The following is a 23,322-nucleotide window of genomic DNA, read 5'->3' on the forward strand; positions in this document are numbered from 1 at the left end:
TCGCCTGCTACTCCTCCCCCGGAAAGAAAGCGTCGGAAGCGGTGTGCGAGGAAGCAGAAGAGGGGCAAGCGCGGAGGCGTCCGGGCCAGGCTAGCGGCCAGCCCAACTCGCCCAGCCATACCATCCATTCTCCTGGCAAATGTACGATCACTGGACAACAAAATGGATCACATACGACTGCTGAGATCAACGAACCGGACAGTAAGTAACTGCTGTGTGCTTGTCTTCACTGAGACTTGGTTAAATGACAACATTCCGGACTCTGCTGTACAACTGGAGCAGCTAGCATGCTATCGAGCAGACCGGGCCATTGTAAAGGGAGGTAAATCACGAGGAGGAGGAATCTGTGTTTACATCCGTGAAGAATGGTGCCGGGACACTGTAGTAGTATGCAAACACTGCTCACCACTGGCAGAGTTTATGATCATAAAGTGCCGTCCTTTTTACCTGCCAAGGGAAATTACTGCGATTCTGCTAGTCGCAGTATACATCCCGCCTACCAACAACAACAACGATAAGAACGCGGCTCTTAGTGAACTGTACCAGGCTGTCAGTGAACAACAGACGGCACACCCAGACGGTTTCACCATCTTCACTGGAGATTTTAACCATGCTAACCTTAAAACTGTACTTCCAAAGCTACACCAGCATGTTGATTTTCCAACAAGAGGAGATAACATCCTGGACCTGGTCTACACTACACACAAAGGAGCATACAAAGCCACCCCCCTCCCCCACATTGGACTTTCAGACCATATCACTGTTATGCTAATGCCCGCATACAGACAAAGGGTAAAAGTGAACAAACCGGTTCGCAAGCAGGTAAAAGTGTGGCCTGAGGGAGCCTCCGATGCTCTTCAAGACTGCTTTGACACAACAGACTGGGAAATGTTTAAGCAGGCAGCCACTTACAACAACCAGACAGACATAGAGGAGTATACAGACACTGTAACCTCTTACATCACCAAGTGCATCGATGATGTGACCCACACAAAAGACATCATCACTCGGGCTAACTGGAAGCCATGGCTGACAGGGGATGTCCTCAGGCTGCTGAGGGCCAGAGACAAAGCCTACAGAGCTGGGGATGAAACTGGCATGAGAACAGCGAGAGCCAACCTGTCCCGTGGCATCAAGGAAGCAAAAAAGGAATACACTCACAAGATAACCACCCACTTCAAAGACAGCAGGAACGCACAAAGCCTATGGCAGGGCATTCAGGCCCTCACGGACTACAAGCCCGCGCCACAGAGCTGCGAGAGCAACATCCCTCTGCTCAACAACCTGAACCGCTTCTTTGCTCGCTTTGAAGCACAAAACAGCACCTGCCCACAGAAGACCCATCCCCCTCTACATGAGCAGCCCCTGTGCCTCTCTGCCGACAGCGTGAAGAGGACACTTGCTGCTATCAACACCCGTAAGGCAACAGGTCCAGACAACATCCCTGGTCGTGCGCTGAAGGACTGCGCAGGGGAGCTTAAGGATGTCTTCACAGACATCTTTAACACTTCCCTGAAGCAAGCCATCGTCCCATCTTGTTTCAAAGCTGCCACCATCATACCTGTGCCGAAGAAAACTGCTCCATCCTGCTTCAATGACTACCGCCCTGTGGCACTGACACCCATCATCATGAAGTGCTTTGAGCGGCTTGTCATGTCACATATCAAATCCATTCTCCCCCCCACCCTGGACCCCTTCCAGTTTGCATACCGAGCCAAACGGTCTACAGAGGATGCAATCTGCTCTGCCCTCCACCCAGCCCTCACCCACCTGGAAAAAAGAGACTCATATGTGAGATTGCTGTTTATAGACTTCAGTTCTGCATTCAACACCATAATACCACAACAACTCATCTGCAAACTTGACAAACTGGGACTCAGTACCTACCTCTGCAACTGGCTACTGGACTTCCTCTGTCAGAGGCCTCAAGTAGTACGTGTTGGCAACAATACCTCAAGCAGCATCACACTGAGCACAGGGGCCCCCCAAGGCTGCGTGCTCAGTCCGCTGCTCTTCACCCTGCTGACGCATGACTGCACTGCAACCTACAGCAACAATCACATAGTGAAATTTGCTGACGACACAACTCTGGTGGGTCTCATCACCAAGGGCGACGAGACTCAATACAGGTTGGAGGTCGACCATCTGACCACGTGGTGCAGGGACAACAACCTCCTGCTGAACGTCAGCAAGACCAAAGAGATTGTTGTTGACTTCCGGAGAGGTCACACCCAACACCTGCCACTGACCATCGACGGTGCTGTGGTGGAGAGAGCGAGCAGCACCAAATTCCTGGGGGTGCACATCAGTGAAGACCTCTCCTGGACCACCAACACAGCATCACTGGCGAAGAGAGCTCAGCGCCGCCTGTACTTCCTGCGGAAACTCAGGCGAGCAAGTGCTCCACCAGCCATCATGACCACATTCTACCGAGGCACCATTGAGAGCATCCTCTCCAGCTGTATCGCTGTGTGGGGCGGAAGCTGCACTGAATACAACAGGAAAGCCCTGCAGCGCATAGTGAACACAGCTGGAAGGATTATTGGTGCTTCACTCCCCTCCCTGAAGGACATTTACACCACCCACCTCACCCGCAAGGCGACCAAAATTGTGAGTGATGCAAGTCACCCCGCTCACAATCTGTTTGATCTACTGCCCTCTGGGAAGAGGTACAGAAGCCTGCGCTCCCGCACTACCAGACTCACCAACAGCTTCATACACCAAGCTGTTAGGATGCTGAACTCTCTCCCTCCTCTCCCCCCTCCACCCTCAGCTACATAACATCCTGGACATTGGACCCACAAATGGCCGCCTGCACCACTCCACTTGCACACTTGTACACTTTGCAACTTGTTGTTGTTGTCCTGGAAACACAACACTTCTGCTGCTCTTACATAACTTGCACCACTATGCCACTTTATTTCTTACTTAGGTCAAACAGAACTACCTCAGCCTCTTATTGGCCTGACTTTGCACTAGTATTTTATTTTATTGACTGTCTATGCACAATTTCAACCAAATTTTGCTGCTCTTATTTTTTCATTATATGTGCCCTCTTATTTACTTATTTACTTACTTTTTTGTTTACTTGAATGTTATGTTTGTCTGTGGACTTAAAATTGTTAAAATATGTCTTGTCTCCACCGTGGGATAGTGAGAAACGTAATTTCGATCTCTTTGTATGTCTGGAACATGTGAAGAAATTGACAATAAAGCTGACTTTGACTTTGACTTTGACTTTGACTAGTTTCTTAGCAGCGGCGGAATTATACTTGCTCCGGTTAGTAGTACTGCGCCGAAAAGTAAACAGTAAAGCGCACTCCAATGGGGATACCTAGTAGTAGCCTTGGTAATATCAGTCCGCCGCTGAGATGCAAAATGACTACTACCAACTTCAGGGAAAGTATAACTATTGCAACGCAATGCGAGGGTAGTTGTATTTCTCACACTATTCTATCAACACAGACATTTACATCGATTGTCTGGAATTTGCCTCGGGTGTACTTTGGAATGGGTAAGACTGTCTTTAGTGGCAGGCTAGCACATACCGTTGACTTGCGCTAGCCTAGCACCTGCGAACTCTGCAATTAGAAGGACTGGATGAAAACGTGTTGAAAACGGTCTCCACTGATATATATATCACAATTGCTTACTTGGAAATGAGGTCTTATGTCCAAAATCCTGAACCACCCCTTTAAGTCCCATTGTACCGAATTTTGGATGCAGTTCCACCAGAGTTCCACTGGGGGCGATCGCCATGAGTGCAGAATGAATGGGAGTCAATGGAGCAAGACAGCTAAATTTGTCTCTTTCACCTGATTGTCGTTGACAAATCTCAGATTTGATTGTAGTTTGTATAACTTCAACATGGGTTATAGGTCAAAAGTTGAATGAACGAGTACTTATGTCCTTTTGATTTCTTACAGGTTGGGTCATTGTTGCACATAACACGCTAGCATTGTGCTAATGAATGACATCATTGACACATTTGAAAGGCTTTTTAGAACAATTAAGTGACTTTAAAAAATATAATACTCAACCAAGTGTATTTTCTTTGCCTCCCCTTTCGAATGCAATACTCAAATTACTTGAAAAAAAATTATATCCCAAGAAAAGTGGATTTTGAGGGGTACAGCTCCATAGACCTCCATGCATTCTGCACTCGTGGACGAGCGCCCTCATGTGGAACCACAGAAGGAACTGCAACCAGTTCAGAAACCGGAAGTTTTCCGAGAGTGGCAGTTCTCCCCTTATTAGACATTCTCTGTAATTACTTAATGCAGCGCTGCCTTCCCGGGATGCTTTGCGGGCGCGTTAAAGTCGCTTGACGTCACCCATAGGACTAGAGTGGAATGCGACACGACTAAAAGAAGTGTCGTGCAAGTGGATCGGTACCGTTAGAGGAGCTGTGAGTCCAAGTTGGAGCATGACTTGTCACACACACAGCAGGTGTTCTACAACATGCTGAGTTAATATTTAACCAGAACACAAAGGTGCGCTGTGAAGTGTTATAAATATGCTGATCAATATGATGACAAGAGAGAAAAGGTGTCTTGTACAGTAGTGTTTTGGCATCCGGGTTGGCAACCTTGATTTAGGGGGGAAGGGGATACACCTCTCTACAGTAATTTGAAAGTGATTGCAGCACCAGTTTTTGCCACAATCTTACATATGGTTCCTTTAAGTGTGGATTATATCTTTATCAGTGACGGAATGGCCATCTGGATTTTGGGCTATGCGTCACATGTGTCGCTAGTGAACGTAGCATTTTATCGGCCTCAAATCGGCGTGGTGCAGGATCTCATAACATCCAGCTGTGGGCAGGCCCTCTTTATTTCATACTGTACCTGCCAACACTCCCGTTTTTCCCTGGTTTCTCCCGTATTTCAAGGTCATCTCCCGGCGCCCTCCCGTTTTTCTCCCAGAAAACTCCCGTAATTTGCATGACCATCAAACTTACTTTCAATTTAAGCCTCTTTGTCATAAAACCTGGCAACCCAAAACCCAAGGAAGCGGGTGCACACTACGCAGCCACAGAGTCTCTCAAGCAAGCGGGATAGTTGAATAGCCTACTTCACAACTAGCTGTTGTGAGACAATGCATAGATACATTTATTGTGCTATGGATTTAAACATTTAGCCACAACTGCTTTTTTAAAGGGATTTAATGGTTCAATTCAATCATTTTATTTGGATCAAGTGGACACAATAAGAGACAAAAAAAAACAACTCAAATAAAACACAGAAATCTTTCCTGTCACAAATTACAAAGACTGTACAAAAGTCAACAACTGAATCTCTAAACTTACTGTGGAATTACATTTATTGGTTAGAGGGGGGAAGGACATCTTTTGAGATTAAACATATAATTTCCCCAGGAAGTACAAACTTGTACAAACTCAATGACCCTTTCAAGATATTTCTACGGTTTAATAAATTCATTGTAATTTCCTCTGATGAAAGCAACCAACAACAGGTGATGGGCGAAATTAATTCCTTCTAAAAGCTGTGGTCATACGGTATCATTGGTCTTCAGGTCAAGTCCAGTCCTGAACCATGACCTACTGACTGCATCCCCTCAGGCCAATCAAATGTAGCTACTTTTTTCTAGTGCAAAGATAATAATTAGTAGTTGCCATTACTTTGTGCATAATTATCTAACAATCAAACGTATGTATTACAAGTAGGGCTGTCACAATAACTGATTCATTTAGATTAATTAATTTGAGGAAAATAACTGATTAAAAAAATAGCACAGATTAATCGATTCCGTGTGACCTTTGACCCTGAGCCATTCTAGGCAGTAACCATTAGACTGTAAAATGAAGGAGAGAAGAAAATGTGCTGCCTAGATCATTGATTGGAACATTTACTTTTAAAAAATGGCCTGATGTTGATAAAAAATAAAGTATTGATTAAAATAAAGTCCTCTGCAATGTCTGCATCAAGGAATTTGCATATCACCGGAGTTTGTCAACTCTAAAGTCGCACATCAATGCAAAGAAATAGTGTAGACATTCAGGGGAGTGTTAATTTATTTTCATTGTGTCCCCTAGGTTATATCTGTGGCCTGAAATGCCTTGTATGTGAAAAAAACTTCTTCCACTTTTGAATTGATTTCCTCAGCATATTAGGTCATATCATAGATTATTATGGGCATTATTTGAACAGTGAAAATAATACTAAAAGAGTTTTTGAACTTTAATGCCACTAATGCTGATTATTCAATGATTCATTTGAATTTAATATATTTAAAATATTTTAACAGCAAAAATTATATATGCGATTAATTTAGATTAATTAATCACAGAGTATGTAATTAATTCGATTATTTTAATCGATTGACAGCCCTAATTACAAGTACAATTTTTTTCATAATTGAGGGTACTGTACAGTACAGGAAAATTAAACTGTACATTTGAAAACTTCTGAAGGAACCAACAATGTTACAGTAAATTCCTCAATGGTATCATGATGCCTTCATGATAAGTGGCCACATACAGAGATCTTGATCCTTCTGTTGGAGTGATTTGTTGTTGTACTGCAGAATCTCCTATAAAGCTCTTACACTCTATGAGCACTGAATAATATCAGTACACTTGTTTTTTTTTAGATTATATTCAACTGTATTGTCATTGTGCAGAGTATAAGTACAAAGACAACAAAATGCAGTTATAATTAGGCTCGTGCTTGGCAGTGCAACGGCTTCTCCATTGATGTGCAGTCGACGCTTCCTCCAGATCTGTAATCATCATCATCCAGTGTTTACCACACTGCCCTCCATAATCCCCACCACTGTCTTAATAATCAGCAACTGTCTCACTCACTTGTCCTCCTCACCCTCTTCATCTGAACAGTCATGTTCTTCACTCTGTCCATCACGCCTCCCTGCTCTCTTTTTCCGTCTCCTCACGTTTATAGTCATCCCCTTCCAAGACATCTTAAATGTTGTCTTCATCCGGGAAGAATTCTCTTTTATTGAAATCTCCACCATCTGGTTGCATTTCCGGTGCCTGTACTTGGCTGTTCTGCACTGCCAGGTGGCGTTGTGACACCACGTCCTTCATAAGAAAAATCAGAGATGCATAGTAATCACACTCACTCTTCACAAACCATATCAAAAAGCTGTTTAGCATGAATTGTAACATTGTGTTAATTATGTTAAAGTGATATCAATAATATAAACCATAACAGTAATGTTAATGCTAAAAGATAGTTCAATAACGTTTGATAACAGCAATATCACCCAAAACTGATGCATTTGAAGTTAGAAATGCATTTAAAACATTGCCATTATTACATCCAAAAGTGCATACATCTGTTGTTGTTGTTCTCTGTGGTCTGACCACCTACAGTGTGTCGAAGACAGAGGGTTTTTTTGGTAATGTGATGGACTGATTTAGCAAATCAAACACACCCATGAAGTATCAGAGTGCAGTCTGGCCGCTTCGGTGCCATCTGAAGTAGACGGATACTTTCCTTTGTCAAGAAGCTACCTGCCGGGATAAGCCCACTGCGAGTCCACCGCCAACCAGTAGCATAGACACTGAAAGCAAGACAAATGTTAGCCAACCACTCATATTTTACCTTGGTCTGCAATGTGTTTTTAACTAGGCTGTGGCATCCATTCTCAAATCCACACACTGTTCTCAAACCTCTGCACTGACATACCTGTTTACTTTACGTGTATCTGGAAATGTGTTTCATGGTTGGTTGTAAACCCATAATGACTGAGTTTTACACTGAGCTTTCACTATTACTGATTACTAGCCTAGAAATCTAGACGCACCATAGCGGCAGCAAAATTTGCTGCCCGGGCTACTCTAGCAACTCTCTGTTGGCTTGCGAGCTAGAAGAATTAAGCCAATCACATTGTGTATAGTCGGTAGGCGGGCTTAGCAATGATTGATGGCAGAGTTGCAACGGTTCGGCGTGAATTCCCTGCTACTTAAAAACAAAGAAGATGGATGTTGCTGTTGGCGAACAGCATGACACGAGTTAAACGCATGGGACTCATGCGCTATCCTATTGCGTGCAGAGGGAATTTGAAAGACAACCGATTATTGCCCCTTGGACTGAGCACTGCGAACGGTGAGTCCCCAGACCCTACAGTACATTTTAATGTGGATCTGGCTCGTCAGGCTAACTGATTACAGCTTTGATATTAGTAAATGCTCTTAGCAAGTGCCTATGCATTATGTAGGTTTCATTTGTAATGACCTGATAAATAAATATACCATCGGAATTTTGATTAGTTAAAGGACAAATCCAGCAATCTTTAAAATAAGAAAAAGAAATCTGATGCATGACATAAGGAAGATATGTTTGCCATGGTTTGAAATATTGTTTAAAAAGGCTCAAGGCTATAGCTGCCACTACAATACACACTATTGGAATCTTCAGTTCTTCCCAATGCTATATGCTTGAGCAAGGACACTAATAAAAACAACATTAGCATACACACACAAACACAAATACCCACACAACACAAAAACAGGCAGAAGACTTACTGTAGTTTCTGAAGAGTGGTACAGGAGTGAATGAGGGAGAGGATTCTCTTTGCCCAGCGGACAGTCAGGCTGCCCACCTCCAACTTCATCTCCCTCAGACCAGGCAGAGAGTGCAGGGACATCAGGGCATCATCATGCCCATCAAGCTGTGGACTTCTACTGCACACATCAGTATCACATCAGTAACAACACATCAGTCAAATCTGTATTAAATTATATAAAATAGGGCCTTACGGTTCATCTAAATGTTCCAAAGAATGGAATTTTAAGAGAAAGTCCTTAAGATCAAAGCTCTTCACTGAGGACCGTGACAGGAAGAGTGACATATGCGGGACTGCGGCATAATGATTTTCTGTGGCAATTCCAATGTCCAGGCTAAAAAGCAAATAGATGAAAGAAGAGGTGATCTAAAACATTATTAACTGATAAACATAATTCGCCTTATTCACCCAGGCGGCCAGAACAAGGCTACATGGTACACTTGCCATCACACTTCAGTCCAACAGATGGTGGTAATGCACTCTGTTTGCAAACTGCCAAAAAAACTCACTGAAGAAGAAGGTTACTCTAGGCAGAGCCCGTTTACGGAGAGCCGGATCACTCCCTATTAACTCCATTGTACCTGCAATCTGTTGCAATTCCACTAGGGGCAATCACGAACAAGTGCAAAAACAATGGGGGTCTATGAAGTTAGACGGCTAAATTTGTCTCTCTCACCTGGTTGTCGTTAAAAAATCGAAGATTTGATTGTGGTTTCTGCAAGCTCAATATGGATTATAGGTCAAAAGTTGAATGAACGAGTACTTACGTCCTTTCGATTTCTTACAGGTTGGGTCGTTGTTGCCCACAACACACTAGCTTTCTGCTAATGAATGACGTCATTGACGCATTTGAAAGGCAAATAAGAGAACAAATAAGTGACTCAAAAAATATAATACTCAGCGATGTGTATTTTCTCTGCCCCCTCTTTTGAATGCAACATTCAAATTTCTAGGCAAAAAATTATATCCCGAGAAAAGTGGATTTTGAGGGTACCGCTTCATAGACCTCCATTCATTCTGCACTTATTAGTGAGCACCCTCATATGGAACCAGAACAGGAACTGCAACCAGTTCAGAAACCGGATATTTCCCGAGAGTGGCGGTTCTCCCCTTATTAGACATTCTCTGCTCTAGGCCAGCGAACCCTTCTTCTTTTCCTGTGAGCTTTTTTTTGGTAATTTGCAAACGGAGTGCATTACCACCATCTGCTGGACTGAAGTGTGATGGCAAGTGTACCCTGTAGCCTCGTTCTGGCCGCTGGGTGAATAAGGCGAATTATGTTAAATGTTACAAAGTATACCTTCAACAAGACATATCTTGATTGATTAACTGCCTGACTGATTGATTGCTTGATTGATTGATTGATTGATTGATTGATGTTTGACACAAATGTATGAATCCAGCTGACACGGAGAGTATGGTGACATTAGGCTATGTTAACACCACTAACCACTTGGTGAGTTGCACAGTTTTGAAAACGAACATTAAGGGTTGTTTTAGGACATGTTTGAGCATGCCTGTAGGCAGCCACTCTGACTAGTCAAAGGCGATTCAAAACGAGTCAGAAAAGTCAAGACAGGACCAATCATCAAAATTTCGGTGTCCACCACTCTAGTTCATCCAAAACAAACCAGAAAAGGGACTCAAAAGTGCTAAATACCGGAATTTTCCTTTAAAGGAGTTGGCTCATATGTGGAGCTTTACCTCTGGGTGCTGGGATCCTTAGTAAAACACAGAGATGAGCAGTGGTAACTTATCTGTTCAGTGGAAGTGGAAGGTAGAAATCGAACAATTCTGTAAGTCAAAGGACAGATCAGTTAGCATCTCTATTCTTTCACGTGTGCACCTGATCACTTCAAAGGACAGGATACAGGACTGTACAGCAACAAGCTACAAGACAAAATGGTTTGTGCCATTACTTATTTAGCACAGTCCCACCCTTGCCATACAGTTTTGGGTTTGGAAGGTCACCTGCACACACAGTACCCTGGAAATCCAGAGTTCTCGCAAGAGCACTATGGAATTGTCTCTGCGAGACACTCTGGCAAAGAGCAATGATGCATGTTACTTTTACCCCAACATTCCTGGGAACCAGCTAAACTGATGAAGACAGCGCTGCAAAGTTGGAGGACAGTACACATTGGTGGTGTTATCCGATTGCGTCAAAGTCCGAAATCATTCAGAGTAAACATGGTCTAGTGTTATCCAATTGCGTGCAGTGAGATTTTTAAATGCATGCTTGTTGCCGCCCCTCGAGTTGAGCCATTACATTGTTCTTTGCCAGACCCTTAATCTTTCTAGATTATCAGGGTCTGGATTTTCCAGGCTACACACACAGTGTTCCCCAGACCCTTACAGGATGAATTTACCAGAATTTATGGTGTGTACTGTTGAATAATAGGCTGGGCCAACTACGAGTTGATAAAATGTACCGGTAGTTTAAATTACTGAAACATTGTGTGAACATACCAAAGACACTAAGAAAATATCTCTAGGGTCATACCACGCATAGGTTAGGCTATTAGAGGGATTAAACAAAGGACATTTTCTGTGCCTGAAGTTAGGCTATCAGACTTGTTTAAAGATCTAATAATAAGTATAAGTATATATACTTTTTTGATCCCATGAGGGAAATTTGGTCTCTGCATTTATCCCAGTCCGTGAATTAGTGAAACACACTCAGCACACTGTGAACACACAGTGAGGTGAAGCACACACTAATCCCGGCGCAGTGAGCTGCCTGCTACAACGGCGGCGCTCGGGGAGCAGTAAGGGGTTAGGTGCCTTGCTCAAGGGCACTTCAGCCGTTCCCACTAGTCGGGGCTCGAACTGGCAACCCTCCGGTTACAGGTCCAGAGTGCTAACCAGTGGGCCACGGCACATTAAATAGGTTATCTCGCCCTTGCCTGAAATTCAGGCACAGTGTTTTTAACAGTTACCGGTAGCCTTTATATCTAATTTGTTATGTAGAAAAAAGCTATGCTATTGTGCCACCTACCATAAATCAATTAGTAAAGGCAATGTCATTTTTAAAAGAGCATTATTAACCGTTCTTCTATAATGCTCTAACCACTGGAACGGGAACAAAAAATAGAGTAAAATCATTCTGTTTTAGTCCCTAGTACAAACCTGCAAAGAAATATACATGCATGCAAACAAATGACTTACAGTAGAACTGTATTACCAGGTAATCCCTTTAATTGAGTGCCATGCGTTGAGTGCCAAAAACGTAATATTACGTTTATAGCTTTTTTTTAAATTAGGAAACTAGACACTCTAACACACCTTATATGTGATTTTGGGAACACTGTGATGAATAGAAATTAAATATATGACGATCGAAAACTCATAAAAACGCAAGATCTGGACATTTTATCTGGACGTTTGATCTTAACTCGGCTTTTGATGGTTGCCGCTTTGTTTCGAATCAGTCACTGATTAGCCTATCAACGTTGGATGAGTCCACCTTTCTACTAAGACAAGATGACTCTGACCACGACAGGTCAAAAACATTACAAGGAGTGACTGAACACCGTGCTGAGGAGGGAGTTCCATCTCCACTACGAGCCGGGCCTAGCGGAGTGGGTGGTAGGCCGAGTCGCGCTTGCAAGAGGGCACGCCCTTGCCAGAGTGCCGAATATGTCGGTGATAGTGACTCATAAAAGACGCAATATCTCCATTTCTAGAAAAAAAAACAGGGATTTTGATGAAAACTAGCCACTGTTTAGCGTGGGATTTCTCAGGAACAGAGGCGTGTAGAAATACACGGTTTGCACCCACTGAGAGCTTAAAGTCTCACCTTTTAAATGAGCCATTGTATGTGTTCATATCTATAACACAGAATATGCTGTGGCTATACAAAAATCATCAACAATGGTCTAGATTGCTGGCACTCTAGGACAAAGCTTCCGAAAACAGCTTGGCATTCAATGAGTTAATATCATAATGACTATCATCCTGAAGACTGTTAAGGGTATATCCATCAGTAGGCAACATGTTCCATGGGTTCTAACTCACAACAAATAATTTCAACAAGTCATTTCAAACAGAAAACCAGGTGTACTGCAGAGCGGTACAAAATATGACCGCCGCCCAGTCCAGTAAATTTTTCTACAAAAATAAGTCACGTTTGTTTTTGTGTTTGTAATTAAGTGTGTGCAGAGTGTGTGGTTGTTTTTGTGTATATGTGTGCTTCTGTGTGTGTTTATTGAGTGTGTGTGCCTGCATGTCAGTTAGTTTTGTGTGTGTGTGTGTGTTTTTTTTGTGTGTGTGTGTGTTTGTGTGTGTATGTAGGTGTGTTTGTATTTGTGGGTGCATGTGTGTGTGTGTGTGTGTGTGTGTGTGTGTGTGTGTGTTTATGTGTTTGTGTCCGTGTGCATTTTTGTGCGTGTCGTGTGTGTGCATGTATGTGTGTGTGCATGTGTAGTGTGATATTCAACCACTTTACCAATAACCTAGCCCATCTGTTACAATAATGCATACAGAATTGGCTCCTTCCTTCAAAATACTGTAGAGGACTAGTGAATCACCATAATTTAACATGTTAACAAACATCAAATATAAAGTATATATATATATATATATATATCAGGAGTAACAATGGGTAGGGTGGGGTGAGAGGGGCTAATGTAACAACAACATATTACAGTTATAGCACTTTTCTTGACACTCAAAGTGCTTCACAGGAGAGGTGGAATCTCACTAAGCACCACCAATGTGTAGCACCCATCTGAGTGATGCAGAATGTTCACCAGACACTAGTTTCAGGTGGAGAGTGAAGGAGTGAATGAACCAACTACACACTGGGAGGATGATTACAAGGCCAAATTTAATGAACCAGGTTGGGAATTTAGCTAGCAAATCAGGGAACAACCTACTCTTTGCGATAAGTGCCATGGGATCTTTATAAACCATGGTGAGTCAGGACCTCAATTTAACATTCATGCAAAGGAAAACATCTCCTGCAGTACAGTGTCCCTGTCACTCACTGCAATAGGGCATTGGGATTAATATGTGTTTGGTGGCTACAGGGAAGAGTGCCACCTACTGGCCAGCCACCAACACCACTTCCAGCAGGAACCTACTCTTCCCAGGAGGTTTCTTATTCTTATCCAAGTACTAACTAAGCCTGCTTAGCTTCAGTAATTCAGCAAAGTCAGGGTATCTGCTGGTCTGGCTGCTGGCTAAAAACAAAAGGTCAAAGGCATATATGATTCTAACTGTCTCACTGAATTGCATTATGCACACTCAATTCTCACTGGTATCTGCTAGACAACAAGTACCAAAAAATGATTAGTTCATAGATTTCTCATGTAAAATACATTTTATACAACGCCACCCCCATCTTGCCTGTTCATAATTCTGAGAAGTTCTTGAATTGTGTGCGTGTCTGTGTGTGTGTACGTGTTTATGTTTATGTGTGTGTGTGTGTGTGTGTGTGGAGGCAAACATTCACAAAAATTGGTCATCCTAGGCCCTACAGTTCTCAAGATATTCACAGAAAACTCTGTTGGTGTACAGTCACAAAATGTACACATCAATTAATTTATTGTATGGCCCCTAATGAACGAAAGTCAGCAAAACTTCATAATCATCACGTCATAATGATCCTACACTCAATTCTGTGCAGTTTTGACCATGTCAGCCAGAGATATTGTGATTAGAACATCTCATTGTTTGCTTTTTAATTTTTAACTAGGTGGCGCTATACATGAAATAAGTGGTTATAGGATGGGTTGACATGGCCCCTTAAGACCAACATACAAAAAAAGGTGGTCCTCCCAGGCCCTACGGTTCTCGAGATATTCATCGAAAACTGTGTCCGGCCACCTACAGGCCAGTTGGTGTACAGTAACATAAATTAATTTATTGTATGGCACCCCATGAACGGAATTCCACGAAACTTGGCATGCATTCAGAGGGTGTCATAATGATCCTACACTTCCAAATTTGTGCAGTTTTGACCATGTCAGGTCGCAGATACCTGTGATTACAAAACATAATTTTTACTTTTTCATTTTTAACTCATTGAGTGCCAAAAACGTAATATTACGTTTTTCCTTCCCATGCGTTGAGTGCCAAAAACGTAATATTACGTTTTTAGCGAATTACGAAACTAGACACTCTAATACACCTTATATGTGATTTTGGGAACTCTGTGATGAATGGAAATGAAATATATGACGATCGTGAAACTCATGAAAACGCACAATCTAGACATTTTATCTGGACATTTTATCATAACTCGGTTGCCGCTTTGGGTCGAATCAGTGACGCATGCACGTCATGTCAAAACCAGGCCATCACTATGGAGGCTATCACTAGGTGGCAGTCTCGCCAGGTCTTGCTGATCACTTCCCGGAATGTTTACACAAGTAAGTAACAGGCAACACTTGTAGAAATACACGGTTTGCACCCACCGAGAGCTTAAAGTCTCACCTTTTAATCGAGCTATTCTACGTGTTCATAGCTATAACACAGAATATGCTGTGGCTGTACAAAAATCATCAACAATGGTCTAGATTGCTGGCACTCTAGGACAAAGCTCCCGAAAACAGCTTGGCATTCAATGAGTTAACTAGGTGGCACTACATGAAATGAGTGGTTTTGGAATGGATTGACATGGCCCCTTAAGATAAACATACAAAAAAAAAGGTGGTCCTCCTAAACCCTACGGTTCTCGAGATATTCACAGAAAACTGTGTCTGCCCCACCCTTCTTTCGGGGGGTTCAGTCCAGCGGGGGGCTACAGATCAAAACGAAAAACAATGGTTCCATGCTATCCTTGTGGGGCTACATGCCCACCAAGTTTTGTGCACCCCGGTCTTTCAGTGTCCCAGGAATCCTTGATGGCAAATTGCTCATGCGAAGAAAAAAAATCTGACTAAACCTATATGACTGCCGCTTTGCTGCGCAGCGGTCATAATAAACTGATTTGTAACCTGAAAACCTTGTTCACGACTGAAGGCTGGAACAAATCACAACAGACAGACAAACACACATATAGCGACAGTAGACAACTCTTACTTAATTTCCTCCACACTAGAATGGGTTTGGATGAGGCAGAGGCTTCCAGCAGCCAAGCTCAGAGTCATGGAGTTCACCTTCACCTTCACCCTCTTTAGACCAGGCACAGAGCAAAGGGAGGAGAGAGGAGCATCCACACCACCATCAGCATGGCTAAAGGATAGAACACACATCCGGTATGAGGCATTGACAAAACATGGCCATTACATACACATACCAAGAGAGAGAGAGTGAGAGAAAGAGAAAGAGAGAAAGCTCTTACTTCATCCCTGAACGTCCCATCACATATGCGTCAAATGTCAGGATGAAGTCAGTGAAGTCACGCGTGGTCATGTCTGAAGAGGCTGACAGCCGAATTGAGACATATGAGTCAGATGATTTTGGACCAAAACTAATTATGGAGTCCATCCTGAAAACACAGAAAAAAATCCCGAAAGTCACAGACTTCCTTCTGATGTTTGCATTCTCACTCTATGTAACTTGAGAGCTCCTTATTTGGCGCCAATGACCCAAAAAGCATTAGTGCCATTATTTGGAAAATAAATGTCTGTTAACATCAAGAACATTTTCAAACATGCCCATAGTATCAGATGGTACCAATCTGAGAGTGTTGTGCAGCAGTATGCCATAGTTATACTGATCAGAGACTGTTCCAAGTGCTTGATCAATCAATCACATATTAGTAGCCAATATTTTACAGAAAAATGGACAGGGAGGGTTTACAGTAAAATTTGATGTTCACCTGCAACTGTTGGCTCTTTCAAAAGAGAGAGCTGAGCACTCAATCCCCAGTTTCAAATCACTGATCCTGCCAACCAGAGCAAAACACATTCACATGATAGGCCTACTACAGCAGTGCACACATTAGACAGATGTAACAGTTTGTAGGCTACACAATATTATCAGTATGACATTGAGTTTTGAAGATTTGTTTCGAAAACCTTAAATCCATTTTATAAGATGATTCCTCACATTACACATCACAACATTACACACTATGTGCACACATGTGCAGGCCAATGTTTTATGGATTGCTTTTTTTTCGCGGCGATGAAGATGACGAGCTCAGACCCACGTCTAGGCGGCACATGACCATGGTATTGCAAGGCGAAAAGGCTAGATTTAGTGCTAGCTACCAAGGTAATATTTCTGATCTAGAAAACATGATTAGGCAGATTAGGAGAGAAACTGATCAGAAACTGAATCGTGATGTTAATACATAGGCCCCGCTACCTACATGTAGGTTACTCTTGAATTAAGTGCACCTGAAAGTGAGGAAGTGGATGAATGTGTTGTAACAGATGTTGAACAATGTATTGGACTACTTGGCCAGATTGCTCTGAACTCAGAAATACTTGATGATTATTGAATGTGAATAAAGAATGGATATGGATTTATAACTGCATACGGTGATCTCATAGTGATAAACCGTGAGATGTTTGAATTAACGTGAGAACGAGGTTAAAGTGTGAGATTGCATGAATGTGTGACGAATAAAATGTATCAAGTCAAGTATTACTTTAGTAACTTTGTAATGCTCAAGGAATTATGTAGCCTAGCCTATGCAAGAAACTGTATGTCTTAAAACTCTGTTAAATGTGTAAAGTGCTTAACTGTTTTAAATGATTGCATCCAGATTACATTGTGAGATAAGAAGTCAATGCAATAAATGTCTGTAACCTGTTAAGCTGCAACTGTCTGATCTCTCCCGATGACTGTAAAAGTGTACAATGTTAAATGTAATGTGTCAAAGTGTGATGATCGTTGTCGAATGTAAACTGTTTGTGTACCTGTTGAAACTACCTGTAAACCGTCAGTATCGAATTTAATGTCAGCATCTCTGAAATGTGGATCTCTGGAGCAAGAGCCCATGCAGCCAGCCACCCTGTTTCGAAAATGGAAGATAACGCACAGAACGGCCAGCCTGAGCGGACAATTACGTCCCCAACTCATCTAAAATGTGGTGTGTGGAAATACTTTGGGTTCTACACCATAGATGGTAAAGTAACCGTTAAAGATAATGTTAAAGAATCTGTATCTGTGGATTGTGGCTTTATATCGGTCGAAGTTGACTCCATGTCGTGGTGTTTCACGTAACTCGATAGCCAGGCAAGCTGAGGACAGGCGTTCTGCTCCATCGTCGTTATGGTAACCAAACAAGTCTCTTCTGTCTAGGTTTGTTTCTAGGTTTTAAATGTGTTGTTCTTCTATGTGGTCCACCTACTGGAGGGGAGTGTTTACAGCAGTTCCATTTCACACATGCGCAGTCTACAAGTCAAAGTGACGCGCGGTCTCACATTTCGGTCGACTCAAAAACGTGACGCATGCCGTAAAAATGACGCAATTCTCGTGACGCGATCACCAGTGCCGCGTGTGCGGGACGCAGATGCGGGACCATATCATAGCCCTGAGAGTGACTGCTGAACGACAATCGGTCGACCTTTTTCTCTATTTTGTGGATTTACTATTTTCATTATTTTTCTCCATTCTCCATTTGTAGATTTACTCTTTTTATTTTTCTTTCTTTCTTTTCTTATTTATCTGTATCATTCTGGGATGTACCCAGTTTGTTTAAAAGTTCATTTAACTTGATATCCAACTCTCCAAGCAGTCATTTTTGTCTCTTTTTGGGTCTTCTACGATTTCCAAACAGGAGGGTAAGATAACCTATCTCTTCTGTGTTTCTTTACCTGTCTTTTCTAAGACTTGGGTTAGCTGGACTATATGGACCTATAGGAGCCTGACCAACTTTCAAGGGGAATATGGATGAACTAGGAGTATTTGGTTATATGCACCACAGAGGGAAAGCGCTCAGCTTTGCCTGACAGTTGGTCCCTGCTACCTGCAATTACCAGAAGGTATCGTAGGATTTACGACAAGGATACGTCAGGGGAACGTCTGACATTGGATAGGTTCTGGGAGTTACCTGCAGGGGGCAACACACTACAGAGTTAGACAGATTGATAGCAGACTGACGAAACAAATCAAAAAATCTTACGTTACATTCTTTAAATTGAGAAAAGTTTGAAGAGAGAGTCTCCCAAGAGTCTGACCCAGAGTCAAGCATCTCACTCTCTGCTTCAGAATCTGGTGCTTCAGATCAGTGTCAGAGGGTAGGGAAGAATGCGGGACATCCACACGCTCATCATTTGCAGGAGGACTAAACACATACAAAACACACACAGATAAAGAAAATTATACAACAATTGGGTTCTATGGAACTATTTATTTGTTTCTGATTGGCCGAGAGACGTTCCATGAGTTGGAATATCCCTGGACATTTCAACTCAGACTCTGCACAGCTAATAATAAATCACTCCACGATACAATGCGAAGATTTGACACCCAGCTCTCCACTATTTCAAGCAATGGGTTACTCCTTAGCAAACCATAACGAAACAGTGCTTCACCACATATGTGGATTAAGCCACACAGTCAACTCAATGTAACAGGGTTCCCACACCTTGGTTAAGATCAAATTCAAGGACTTTCCAGGCCCAATATCCTTAAATTCAAGGACCTACTGTAATGTGTTGATAAATTTCAAGCGCGGGCATGGTTAAATCATGTTACCTCAACAGACCAAGGATACCTTGTCACAGTTTTCTTTTATTTTTGGTCATATGACAGGCCTATTCTATTTTTCATGTTTGTATTTTGCATAAAACTGAACTGAAATAAACTTGTCCTAAACAAGTTAAACTCGTTACCATGAACCTGTCGGTTTATTCATCAGAATGTTAAATTAAATATTTGGGCAACAAACACTACACGACGGAAACACGCAGAAATCACGCTGGGCTGTATTTTGGGCCACCAGCGCATGGCGTAATACTAGTTATTCACCCACGGAAAGTTGAATTCGTTATTTTGCACGTTTATTTTTTAAGCATTGCGCCCAGGGGTGTGGCAATTAACAACCTAGGGAGGGACCTGGCGCATTGTCTAAAAATCGCTATCATACACCACCTAAACCTGGTCAGAAGTCAATGGCGAGTTGTTCATATGCTATTTTAAGAGCGCATGTCAACAGTCATATTGGCAGGTGCACGCACCATCCTTCTATCATTCAAGAACGCACACCAGCGCACGTCCATGCAAAGCATTACAAATTGCACGATTACAATGGGAAACATAATTAGAATAAAGATATTACGAAATACTGTAAATCTCATGATGAGTAGTTATTCACCATCATTTGCAAATTGGTAATGACGGTTAAAAGTGATTAGGGGAGAGGCGAGAGACACGTATGGAGCACAGCTGAAGACGCACTGTCACGAGATATATGCAACTCCTCTGCAGGATAAACGTTGTTTTATTCAGTCATTTGAGCAACATTAGGGTAAGTGTTGCTTTTTCCAGCCTATGTTTTCGATGGTAACCCATTGTCAGTCAATAGTGAAAGTAACTGCATATAACTGTCTTGTCGTTGACTGACTCCTTGGTGAAGTTAGTTTCACTTTGCCAATGAGTTCAAATAATAGACGAGTGCAAATGTGTGAAGGCTATGCTAGGTTTTAGTAAAGCATGGTTTAAGAATGACTATTCCATACGGTCTCGCAAGCAGCCTCCTTCAAATGCGCCGTTGAATGCCAAAATACCGATGCATTTATTTGACATATCGCGCATTGCGCCGTTAAAGGGAATGACAGATGTCATTCTCATTGGTTTAAAATGATGTTACGCCCCAAACACACCCATATGACTGATTAAAAGACCTAGGAACACCTTGTTACGCCATGCGCTCCACTTTTGAGAACGAAACCCCTCCCAATGTGAACTGGACATCCTACTAAATTTGAATAGACTTTTGACGAGTGACTATGCACTTTAGAATGTCATGATAGGGCCCGCTGGCCGTGTACATGTTAATAAGCGGAATTGTACGTAATTGTATGGATTTTTTTTCCTCAAAAAGAAATTCAAGGACTTTCAAGGACCTCCATTTATTTATGTCTCTTTTCAAAAACTTTCAAGGGCCTTGAATTTTTTTTTTTCAGATTCACAAACTTTCAAGGATTTCAAGGACCCGTGGGAACCCTGATGTAAGTAAGATAAACAAGGATGCTAATTGTTCTCAGCATTGCCAGCATTGTGTATAATATGATTGTCACTTGGAGGAGACTTGTAGATAACTAACGTTAGCATAATTAGCTAACCGCTACTAACGTGCTAGCATCGTCACATCAGGCTGTGCACAGTAGTGTAACATTTATTCACTATACATTAATAAAGTTGAGTGGTTCTGCAATGTAGACTATGTTGCCTGTTGCCTGCGCCACTTGCCTCCGGCCTCGTGGCTACGGCCGAACAACACCCGTGGGAATATCCATGACCAACCCCACTCTCACTCGTGCTATATTGCTTAAACATTTTATATTGACACAAGTTATACACAACAGTGTATAAGTCAGACAGTGTATTATTCAGTCAGACAGATAAACAAAGAAACAAAATACTTTTCATGTAGATCATGGCATTTTTGAAGATATTCTTTGAGGTTGATGATGTCCATGTTCGGCAGGGTAAGTGTCAAAACAAGAGAGAGGTCTGAGTTATCCGTAGCTGGACGCCAACCTAGAGTCAAGCTGAAATGCAGACAGATCACATATGTTACATTTTCTGAAAGTATTTTCCGACTATTGACGGAATTAAACACTATAATGATGTAAAGAGTTTTGAGATGTGCTGTACTGCCATGTGTACTGAGAAATCGTTAAAGCTACAACGCTACACTCTGGGGGCATGTAGGCCTATGTGGGAGCTCACGGACATGCCCCCAGAGTAACGTTGTAGCTGCCTGACTACGTTAGCTGCTGGCTGTAGCAACTTTAGCTAGAACTCATTTTTTTCTGTACGGACAGTACTTAGTGATACTAATACTAGTACTATAACAGTACTATGTGAAAACTTGCCATATTTCTCCTTTAAAAGGAACATCTTTAATGCAATGGTAATTTGCTTGTAATTCATTTCAAATACGTAACTATGTCCTGGTCTAACATTACTGCATTTTAACTTTCTATGTGAGAGTGACATCCGGCATTCCCTATAAAAGCAAGGACCTCAAAATCCCATGGCACATTCGTATGTTGGTGACGAGTGAGCTCATCTCTGCAGAAGGAATCTGCCTGCACACACAACTGTCTATGCAACAGTAGGATTCCACCAAAGTGGTTTGCTAACAGAGGTGTGTGTGTGACAAGCAGAGTATATGTATACACGTCTTTACTTGCCAAGTAATTGAATTAGCAGGCAACGACAAAGCAAAGTCTAACACAGATATTAACTTTCACAGTATTGACTGAAAAAGTGATTACAATCGAAAACATACCCTGAAAGAAAGCAACACTTACCCCGATAACATTTGAATGGCTGATTAAAGTCCTAAGGACATTCATGCAAGCACACCAGCACAATCTTTGCATTGTGTTTTCAGGGACTCGTTGCTAAGGTCTCGCCACTAGGCAGTTAGACAGTGCCACCTTAAAATGACAACAAAATACTGCATATTTCACTTTAGACCAGGTTTTTCGTTGTCAGTGGTGTTATTATTCTCAGTGGTGTCAAAATAACAATTTGTTATTTGTCATGTGTCTGACCACACTCCATTTTTTTTCATCAACACGCCCATGGGTGCGAAAGATTAAATAATGTGGGCGTCTGGTGGAATAATGATAATTGCACTGGCCACATCTGGCGTCACAATGCATAGGGTGTAACACAGAGCCCCATGTCTTATGGTGTCATATTGTGTATTGTTTCTCATCACTTCATGAGTTACGCCCTCTCCACCTTTCTGCTGTCATTTGCTCATTATCATCAAGATGTTGCTTCCATTCAAAAGTTGTCACCAACACATGAGGTTATATAGCCAAATATATATACTGTAGGGCAAACATCACCTGAGGTTTTTGACATTTTTACTCACAGACACAAACAGACAGAAGCTGTCTTTTTGTCTGGGTGTCTTGTAATCTTCCCCAATCCTATAAAGCATAGAAGAGAGAGGAGTAATCAGCCTTAAAGAAACACAACAACCTTTTGGGGAATCAGCTTGCAGTTTACCCAGAATTAGATAAGACCCTTCACTGAAGCTCCACCAGTGCTTTATCTACTATGTGAAGTGAACTATCCTAGAATTTTGAGTTCATTATGTGACAGACCTTGACTAATTTCCTTTTTCCCTGACCCCAATGAGACATGTCATGTCCTCAGAAAACTGTATGGTAGGAGCAGGCTTCACTCAGTCTCTTATTCGTTTTTTAAAGTGCTAGGCCACACTTATAACTGATAAGAAAGAAAGAAAAAGGCTCCTGAAGCACACTGAAGAAGGCACTGTCTCGAAACGTGTCTGTGCAATAAACACTTTTGTATGCAAAGTGTAGCCTTTTTCCTTCTTTCTTACATGTCATGTGTCACAAGGTCGGTTCGTTCGCCGCTCACAGGCCTCGAACCCGCCACCTTGACACACACACCGGCATGGGATACGAACGCTCTAACCACTGAGCTAAAAGCCCAGGCTCCCAACTTAGCGGTTAGAAGCGTTCTTAAGGTTAGGGCTGTGAGGATTTACACGGGCAACTAGCACGCTAGCTCAGTCTGCCTCCGTTACACATGTTCTGTCATGAAACTAAAGGATAGGCATATGCACTAAGATTTGGGACATTTGAGACTGAGCTAATGATAGACTCTTAATGTTGTCCTGTACTGCCTCATTTTCCTCAAACTACCTCAAATAAC

General features: G+C 42.2%; 1 protein-coding gene across 2 annotated transcripts in view; it reads right to left on the reverse strand.

Annotated features, from left to right (window-relative positions):
• Window positions 1-5,056: 5,056 nt before the first annotated feature.
• LOC143110455 (NACHT, LRR and PYD domains-containing protein 3-like) overlaps window positions 5,057-23,322 on the reverse strand; it is a 31,785-nt gene continuing 13,519 nt past the window's right edge. The window contains exons 7-17 of one of the 2 annotated variants that reach the window (XM_076273352.1): window positions 22,485-22,568; window positions 21,039-21,167; window positions 18,575-18,736; window positions 16,319-16,384; window positions 15,839-15,985; window positions 15,577-15,729; window positions 10,255-10,344; window positions 8,744-8,884; window positions 8,510-8,665; window positions 7,417-7,545; window positions 5,057-7,060 (exon numbers count right to left, since the gene is read on the reverse strand). In XM_076273352.1, coding sequence (XP_076129467.1) covers window positions 6,823-7,060; window positions 7,417-7,545; window positions 8,510-8,665; window positions 8,744-8,884; window positions 10,255-10,344; window positions 15,577-15,729; window positions 15,839-15,985; window positions 16,319-16,384; window positions 18,575-18,736; window positions 21,039-21,167; window positions 22,485-22,568 — 1,495 coding nt within the window. In that variant the 3' untranslated portion in view covers window positions 5,057-6,822. Of the gene's footprint in view, window positions 7,061-7,416; window positions 7,546-8,509; window positions 8,669-8,743; window positions 8,885-10,254; window positions 10,345-15,576; window positions 15,730-15,838; window positions 15,986-16,318; window positions 16,385-18,574; window positions 18,737-21,038; window positions 21,168-22,484; window positions 22,569-23,322 lie in introns of both variants that reach the window. The other variant, XM_076273351.1, reaches the window with a different exon arrangement.

This window comes from Alosa pseudoharengus, unplaced genomic scaffold (assembly GCF_046254945.1).
Source record: "Alosa pseudoharengus isolate Yale_2024_CS ecotype anadromous, Long Island Sound unplaced genomic scaffold, YU_APseudo_1.1 YU_APseudo_1.1_scf_7, whole genome shotgun sequence".
NCBI lineage: Eukaryota > Metazoa > Chordata > Actinopteri > Clupeiformes > Clupeidae > Alosa > Alosa pseudoharengus.